The sequence below is a fragment of the Stegastes partitus genome, unplaced genomic scaffold (genome assembly GCF_000690725.1).
Source record: "Stegastes partitus isolate 25-593 unplaced genomic scaffold, Stegastes_partitus-1.0.2 Scaffold779, whole genome shotgun sequence".
NCBI classification, from domain to species: Eukaryota; Metazoa; Chordata; class Actinopteri; family Pomacentridae; genus Stegastes; species Stegastes partitus.
In genome coordinates, this window is record NW_007578510.1 from 66,611 (window position 1) to 76,191 (window position 9,581).

Consider the following 9,581-nt stretch of genomic DNA (forward strand, 5'->3'; position numbering starts at 1 on the left):
CAGCACCTTCAGCTGAAGCCCCTGCTGGCGGTCGCCTGTTAGACCTTCAAAGCTCAGGAGGAGGAGCTGAAGGCAGCAGTAGATAAGATGAAAGAGCTGGAGGCCAAGATTAAAGATCCAGAGGAGAAGATGGTCACTGTGTTGGCCCTCAGTGCTGCTACAGCTGTCTAAGCTCATGCCTCTGTGTGGTGATGCTCCTGATGGCTTGTGGATGCAACTTACTGAAGCAGGTGAATGAAATGATATGAACGAGTAACAAGGAAAAGCTGAACAACCCTTTAGTGTTCTATCAGATAAATCAAGTATATCTCTGGTTGTAGTTTGTGCTTCAGAGTTAAGTTTGGTTGTTTTTGAAAAATAAATACCAGACCTTCTATAAAAAACTCAGGAAGTTGTTTGAGTTTTACTTTCTTCTGCTTTGCTTTGACCAAACTCGTATATTCTGACTTCAGGTCTGGACGACAACAGAACAGTAACTGAATAATGTCGTACATCGATGTGGTCCTTTTTCTATTAACTAGCAGGTTAAAGGATCACAATTTAAAAATCGGTAGTTTATTCACTACAAATAATAACCCTAGTGATGTTCTGTTGTGAATGTTTGACGTCAGTTTGGTCTCTCTGGAAACTAATTAACTAATTACCACAATAAAACAAACCAACGTACATAAATGATACACAGCTGCTAAAGTGTTTAACGTGAAGACATCAAAGAAAACACACATTTTAAGAATAGGATAATTATTTAAAAACATAAAAAAATATTTAAATGAAGCATAGCCGTACATTTAGATGCATTTTATCAGTCATGGCATTTTAATTATTGATCATCTTTAGACCTGATTGTATTTTTGTGTCATTAAAAGGGACATTTTTTTATGTCCAGATTTCTGAGTAAAGTTGTTTTGTAGTATAATTCAACAGTTAACACTAGAATACTATGTTTAAATAATGAATTTAACCTCAGAATAAACCATCCATACCTCCTGTATATTAGTATTTATCCACTAATATGAAAAGTGTAGTTCCGTCTATGACCACTAGAGGGAACCATTTCACCAAACAATACCACGATTTCATTCTAATGTCAGCATTTACTCTCAAATTAAAGCACAAGAACAATCATTTGGTGTTAAAATCAGTCATATATTTTATTTATAGTACAAAAAGATTACATAATCCAAATTGTGTCCCATAGACAGACCAAGAAAATGTGATTAGAGCAACAGTGGGAGCAGTTTTAAAGAGAAAATCTGAGACGTTGTCTTATGAGTTGAGGCTGATTATAAACTCTGTATTTGTCTAAAACAAGCTGGTTTCCTCAGAGCGTCCCTCATCTTTTCAACAGCTCAAACTTAAAACATCACAGGAAAAAGAAAACATGTAGAATATATGTTGTTGATTCAAGAAATGAAAGAGGAGGAGTGTTTGAGTAGGAATCTGTTTCTGGGTGAAGCATCTGCTGGGTTTACTGGTGATGATGTGTTCAGGCTTCCTGCTTCGATGTGGTCGTAGTCCAGGCTCAGCCAAGGAATTAGAACAATGAAATAAATGGACATAAAAGGCAACATAAAGTGTCCTTAGACCTGGAAATCGCTTTGAATAGAAAATGTTAAGCAGTTTATATTCCACATAACATGTCAGCGTCCTGAAGTGAATAAATGATGATGTTCAACCCAGACTGAAGGTTTTAAAATGTTAAAGGGAAACAAGGAGTGACTTTAAGACCAACAGATGCATGATTTTAATCAAAGAACCTGCTCTGGGCCCGTTAAATGCTCCTGTCTCCTGCTGTTTGTGCACATTTTTCCCACATCAGACACAACTTTACTGCAGGTTTGCTGCAAGATAAACATCATTAAAGGTTAATTTAGCAAAAATAACAAACGCCCATGACATCTAGACCAGACAATGAGGTGCTTTTCTGTCAGTGCTGGACTTTTCGAAACAAATTTTGAGCTGAATTATCACAAAACAGTAGAGTTCTGAAGTTCTGGAGTTTCAGACGTGCTCGAGTTGACAGGCTTTGCTACCAGACCATCTAAGGCCCTGATCCAGGATGGACGTGCATGAGCTTCTGCTACACGTGAAGAAGAAGAACCCGTTTGAAGCCCTCTGTCTAGCTGGACGCTTCCATCAAACTGAATTCAAAAGCGTGGTGAGGGTCATATATGAATAAATCAGCCCACTGATGAATCACAGCACACGTCCTGATTCTGGTGCTGCTTTGGAACAGCATCCAATCCGATCTGGACCCAAACCGGACCTGCTCATATTTATCAAATGTACTCGATTACAATGCAGAGTAGCAGCTCTCAGTCTACATCAGCCCACCATGTGTTGGACCAAATGCTTCAGGTGCAGTCTAGGTTTGCTCACAGCAGGTGGCGCCATTGAGATGTTCATCTGAGCAACTGGTTGGAAATAGTTGGTTGTAGAGTTTGTTGTGGTGACTGTGAACTGCTGCTTTGTTCCATTCTGGGCTGTTTACTTTTAGGATTTTACTGTATTTCAAATCAAACAGTTTTACTGAAGCACTAGAAAAGCCTTTAACGTAACAATCATCGTCCAATCAGAGGTCAGGGAGGGCAGGATGGTTTCCTATTGGTGCAAAATCACAGTTCAAGATTCACCAAAGCTCCATTCAATATGAAAAACTTTGACAAATCTACTAAAACCAACCAGAAACCATCTGGTGTCACCAAGACCTGCTGCTGTTTGAACTGCTGGTGTGACCGGACCGGACCGGGCCTTGCAGTAACTTATCTGTAATATATCGACGAGGCAGGAGAAATCTGACTCTAAAAACCTCGGCATGTGAACGGTACCTGCAAAATAGTGTGATCTGGGTGTTCTGACATCTCAAGTAAAAAACATCCAGAAACATCCAGTTATTGGTGATTTAACAGTTTCTTTGTGCTTCAGTTTGTCCAGTAGTGATTTAAGGCATCGTAAATGGCACACAACACGATAATAGATCACAAACACCATCATTTACACTGACTTGCTATTGCACATGGACCAAAAGCACCACAGTCTGATTGGTTAAAGGTGTGCAGGAACTAAATGTACTTTATTTTAATAGGTACGGTGGATCCGTCTTTTCTCTACAGTAGATTTCTGGACGTTGCTGTGCAGTCACATTCAGAGTTATGCGGTGGTCCACTGGTGTCCAGGACAGGATGTAGACTCAGAAACACTGTCGTCCATCATCACCAGCAGCTCCGACCAAAGATCCTCCTCTAATCTTCAGCTGACTCTCGCAGTGAAGTCAGAACCTAAAAGCATCACTACAGCTACACATGGTGCACGTTTTCCCCACACGCTGACTCAGAGTTTTACTTTCTTCTGCTTTGTCTTGACCAGATTATGACTCCAGGTCTGGACGAAGATGACACAGAACCCCTAAACCCAGCAGGTCCACGTAAGCCGGCCAGTGAAGCTGCTTCGGCTTTCGTCTGCCCAGAAACACCCAAATGACACAGAAAGCCTCCCGAGGTGTGGCCGAGAAATAATCCCACTGAGGCCGCTTTGACTAAACCAGTTTCGTTATTTGATGACCACACCTCACCATGAGTCTATGATCAGAACCTGGTCCGTGAGTCTATGATCAGAACCTGGTCCATGAGTCTATGATCAGAACCTGGTCCGTGAGTCTATGATCAGAACCTGGTCCTTTCAACCCAATAACTTTTGGCAAATGTAGAAGAACCACATGATTAGATGATTTTGTCCCGTTCTGGTGTGCAGGAGACCACAGAATGGCCTCATCAGAGACACACATGGAGATCTCTGAATCCTTTCATGAGTCCTTCTGTGATTGTCTGTTATGAAGCTACATCTTCATACATCAACGTACTGGTGCGGCCCGTCACTTCCCAGCCCTCTGGTTCTCGTTTCCGGCCGGGTCACTTCCAGGAAACATGTCTGGGTTCTCGGCCAGCGTGGCTCGCACCTTCTTCTTCTCCTTGAACCTCCCAGAGTGGGACACCTTGACGTGGCGCCCTTTGCCGGCCGTCGTCTTGTCCACGATCCTCTCCAGCCGGGCGTCCAGCTGCGGGTCGTGCATGGGGTCCTCCGCGGCTCCTGGGGCTGGAGCATGTTGGCCAGAGGATGAGTTGGAAACGAACTCGGCCGGGATCTCGTACAGAACCTTGGGCTGGGACTTTTTCCTCCTCAGGAAGGTGAGCTTCCACCAGCCCTGAGACGAGTCCGCCATGACGGATGGGTGGATGGACGGCTGAAGAGGGGACAAAGAAACAGGAAAAGGTTTTAAACAGAGGAGGCTGGGTGTTAAGAATCAACTAGAATAAATACCTGAGCTTTTACTGCACGGGTGTTTGTGTGTCTGTTTCTAAGCAGCAGTCCATCTGCCCATGACACTGTTAATATTTCAGTGTAATTCAGCCGCCTCCATATGCTGCTGGATGCACACGTACTCGGGTTACTGGGCGCGCTCAGTGGCCAAGAAGACCAACATATAGGAAGTCAGGCTATTGAATATCCACGGCCTGTGTGTCGGGTGACATTTCACAGAGCTGATCTTCTCTGGCTGTTTATTCAGCGTGTCGATGTCTCAGAGAAAAGCCGATAATCTGAGACACGAGCTGACGGAGAGACGACCAAACATACATGAACGTCTGAACCCTGTGTTTGTGATTACAGGACCATCGACGAACACGTCGCTCCAGAACCAAACCACGGACTCGACTGTGCTGCTACCAGACTTTTGTAGGAAGAATAAGAAGTAATTCATGTCACCTATTCCCTCCACTTCATTAAATGCGTTTTTCTAAGATTAAACATCTGATTTACTGATTTAAAAGTTAAGCTGTAAACATTATTCTGAGGAGGTGACATGATGAAGTTGCATCAACTTAAAATCATGTTGAATTCAAACTCAGCTGAAGTTGAGGTAACTTAAATAAATTGGCTTAATAAGTGGATATAATTTCAAGTCGTCTGTTCTGTATTAACGAACCCGGACAGCTTTAGACAGTTGTTATTAAAAAGACTTCTGAGTGTCGTAGAAAAGCTGATTCACTGAACTCAGTGCAGTTTGTTGGTGTTATAAGTTGTCAGAACTCAGACAGACTGATGTTGGGTTAACGTCCTCTAAGTGGCTCTCAGCCTTTTTATTTCACACCGTGAATCCGACAGCTCTGACTTTAACGTTAAGAAATATAAGTTAAAGGCAAAAGCTAATTATTCTGCTAACTCGTTGTAGTTTGTTGATTGAACTTAATTTCATTAGAAGTTGTCATAACTTCATACCTGCTGCATTATTTTATGTGTAAAACAACACGTTTATCTTTTAGCCAACATCTGTTAGCATGAGCTGCAGGTGGTTCAGTGGTTAGCACCGTGGCCTCACAGCTAGAAGGTCGCCGGTTGGCGTCCCGGTGAGGACACCCGGGATCTTCCTGCGTGGAGTCTCCATGTTCTCCCCGTGCAGCGTGGGTTCTCTCCGGGTTCTCCGGCTTCCTCCCACAGTCCACAAACATGCTGAGGTTAATTGGTGATTCTAAATTGTCCGTAGGTGTGAATGTGAGTGTGCTTGGTTGTCTGTCTCTAAGTGTAGCCCTGTGATAGACTGGTTACCTGTCCAGGTGAACCTGCCTTCACCCTGAGTCAGCTGGGATAGACTCCGCCCCCCATGACCCTGGTGAGGATTAAGGTGTAGACATGATGGATGGATCTATGTAGCATCTATTTATTATAACCAATAAAGTTCTATGTAATGTCCCACAGAAAAGTCTCTTTCCAGCCTTGTTTTAATTTAGTTTTTTCTGATACGCTGCTCATATTTTTCTCCTGAGAACTAATGTGAGACAGGACGACTAGATGAGAATCACTATTTTGTCCCCTGAGCTGTAGACGAGAAGCTTCGAGCAGTAAAAATGTTCCTCACAGATATCTACGATGACCAACTCAGCTAAACCTTACGATGTGTGCTAATTACTAGACATTAACACGCTGAACTAAGACGGTGGACGTTGAACCTGTTAAACATCAGCATGTCTTCTCTGGAGGCCTGACACTAACCCTACGCTGACATTTAGCTCAGAGTCGTGTCCTGCTCACTGCTTCCTTTGGCATTTAGCGTTTATGCAAAGCGGCGCTAATTGACCTCTGGTTTTGCATACAGACATGAGATTAGTGTTGATCTTCATCAGATTATTACTTTAAAGGCAACTAAAGGGCTCAAACTACACAGAAGTGCTGTTTAGAGTTAAAGTTAAAATACTGATCAAGTTAAAATATACAGAAAGAAGTAATAAAAAACATAGAAATGGAGGAAGTTCATCACCTCTTTCAGATACCAACTCTTTGGTTCATTATCGGGCTTCAGAGGGATCAGGATGGCATGCAGCCGCCTCAGGTCGCCTCCTGACTGCCTTCTGGCCTCCAGGCCGGCTTTTTTTTTTTTTTTTTTTTACAGCAGCTGAGCAAACAGAAACTGAAGCACATTGTTTTATTGTTTCTTTTCTTCTCTCTGGCTCAGACACTCTCACTCTGTTCATGCAGCGATACGCTCGGCCGGCCGATTGTTACCGAGCTCATGTCGTGTCTTTTGATGTCGGCTCTATACAGCCTCCAAGCCGCTGCCAGTATCGACTTCCGATCCGCCGTCTGAAAGCCTTTTCAATGCGCCGAGCTGCCATTTTGTTGAACAGGAGACAATCCAAATTGCCGAGTAAATTTGTTTTCTAATACGTTTGTGGATTCCTCGCCGTGTGTCGGTCTGCGTTTAGTTCTGGTCGATCTGATTTAATGGCTTCAGACTTTCGGGCTTCAGAGATGATGTAACCAGGGATGAGTTTGACCTTTTCTGGCACCAACAGGTCAAAGTAATTCAGTTAAACATCTCAATAAGCGTCGATAAGATCAGATAGAGCGGTACAAAGTCTAATACGGACATTCATGGCTCCCACACAGTGCACTGACACAGTTTGGTGATTTTATGACAAAATATCCGATCGAATATCCATCCTATGATCCCTACCTGTACTTTAAGCTCATTGGCTAACGTTAGCGTGCTACTATGCTAAGATAAGATTGTGAACTTGGTCTCATTAAACCTGCTGAACCCAATAAAACATTTGTAACGCTGATTTATATAAAACCCGGCAGTATTTCTGTCCATATTTTCCAGTCTGCAGTCTTCGCTTCTGCCTTTTCTGGTGCTTTGGATCATGAGAACCATAAAGAACCAAGCAGGGCAGCCTTATCGCCTTATTGATCCAAATCTATGACCAAACTCTTCAGCGTTTAGCTTTCTAGCTTGGAGGTCGTTGTTTCCCATCGTGATGAGGAATTTGAAGACATGAACCCAAAGACAGTAGAAGAACAAAAACAGTTATAAAGTCGTATTTGTACCTTTAGTCACGTCCAGTGAGTCAGACTGACCCGCCGCTATCACAGAAACACCTTCATACACAAAGCCGTGATACCAGAATGCATTTTTTTGTTTTTTCTGTTCACGTCCCGTAGTTGGAATGAATGAGCCCTGTTCTCTTAACCTTTAGTTTAACATCACAGATGAAGTCTAAACCGTGTAGTCGTGACATGTAAAATATTTATCCATTCAGTCACATTTGACTAATAAATCATTCAAATCACGTGAAGCCATCAGACTGTGTGCAGATGGAAGTAAAACAACGATGAACAGCTTCAGAGTTCACAAACTTTTAAGTAAAACAGGAAAAACTTCTCGTCGATCACAGAACTGAACACAACAGTATAACTAAAGTATTTTAGAAAAGAAAACTACATCTGGAAGGAATTTGGTGGGTTTTTCTTGATCAAACAGGTTGTGTAACTATGACAAAGCACTGCAGATAGCCTTCTCTGGGTGGAGTCCCGGAGCTACCAACTGGGACGTTAGCATTCATGTATGAGAGAGAAAAGATCAAACAGGAAGGTAGACGTGGACGTGTTGGACATATGGAGGATTAAAGCTGCTGCAGCTTGTGACAGAAGCTGTGATGAGACTCTGACTGGGAGAGATGTTCTACATGTGTGAAGGAAAGTGACAGAAATCAATGAACATCAGGTTAAGTTGGATTTGGAGAGTTGGTGGAGGCAGAGTGAGAAGTTATTGGGACCTCAGGAGAACATTTTTGGATAAATAAAATAAAGTTAAAAGTCTATCTAATGGAAAATCAGCTGCCTGCAGTTATTAATGTTGAACTGTGGGATGGCAGCAACAACAAATCTGTGCTTTAATCAGCTGGAGCTCGAGCTTTTTTTTTTCCTCCTGAAAGTCCAAAAATCAACAAGTTCTCAAATCAGGAGCTGCAGATTTATCCAGAGACTGATTCTGAAGCATTTAATCAGCAGAAAACCTTAAATTAAAGCTGAAACACTCCTTCATGTTGCAGCCGGAGGTTTATATTCCTCTGAGTGAGAAGTGTCGCCGTTAATCTGACCTGATGAACGTCTCTGGCAGCTTTAGATGTGATTTATGTAGATTTACGAGGCGGAGCAACAGGGGTTAAATATCTCAGCGTTAAAGTACTCCATGATGAGTAAAAGTGCTGAATTAAAATTATATAAAAATGCATTTAATAATAAAATAATCAGCTAAATTTACTGAAAGTGTTGAAACTAAAGGCGTCTGTTCAGCAGTAAAAATGCCGCTGGTATTGATATGTTATTTGTATTATTACTATTATTCTGTTCTATTATTATATGATGTAATCATAGAAGAGAATCTTTATTGTCATCTGCAGTGAAACTGGTCGATCATCTGAGCTTCACCAGTTCGATGCGGTTCACTGAAACTGCTTCAGTGTAGATGAGAAAAAGAAATAAGCAGTGATGCACAAATCCTTTTTCTGACCTGTGCTTCGGTTTGTGAAACAGTGAACACCTGTGAGAAGGTAGACGGGATCATGTGTGTTTCTGGGAAGCTGCTGACACTCAGAGGATCAGAAACACGACAACCAGCGACGACGATGCATAAGAGTGTTTTAAACTTGATCCTAATATAAGAAGTAACTCCAGCTGTCAGATTACACCTTCAGTAAATGTACTGACTCACCTGTTGGAAGCAGATGTGGAGCCAGATGTTGTTTCCTTCCAGCGGTGTTGAGTTCAGGTTCAGTTTCCAGCCCTCTCACTCCAGACCTCCTGAAGCCTTTTTCCCTCACAGAGCGTCCCGTTGACCTCGTCGCACTTCTTCCTCTCAGACGTGAAGCAGGCCTCACATGTGACCGGCTGGTAACGAGCTGTCTCAGCAGAGAGGCAGGAAAACCAAACGCAGGTCTCACCTGACAGATTTTAATCCTCGTTTGTTGGCAGGTGAAAGTCCGTCATCCATGTTTCCTTCAGCCACAGCTGCACTGGAGCCAGAATAAGTGGGACTTTGAGGTGAGTTTGTACGGATCAGAACAATAAAAAGGGTAAAACGTAGGCGTCGTCCACCTGGCTGAAGGGTTCAGAGGCGTCTCCTGGCTGGTCATTTATTCATCCTCCATCTCTCTGCTTCCTCCTGTGCTGCCCGACCACACTGGCTCCTCTGGCTGCCTCCTCTCAGGTGCAGAGTTACAGGTGCTGCGGTCGGCCACGCCCACTGA

General features: G+C 43.0%; 1 protein-coding gene across 1 annotated transcript; it reads right to left on the reverse strand.

Annotated features, from left to right (window-relative positions):
• Positions 1–3,871: 3,871 nt before the first annotated feature.
• LOC103364769 (proline-rich protein 15-like protein A) lies at positions 3,872–4,219 on the reverse strand. Its single transcript, XM_008292019.1, has one exon. It carries the CDS (start codon positions 4,217–4,219, stop codon positions 3,872–3,874), a length of 348 nt encoding a protein of 115 aa, XP_008290241.1.
• Between the last annotated feature and the right edge of the window lie 5,362 nt (positions 4,220–9,581).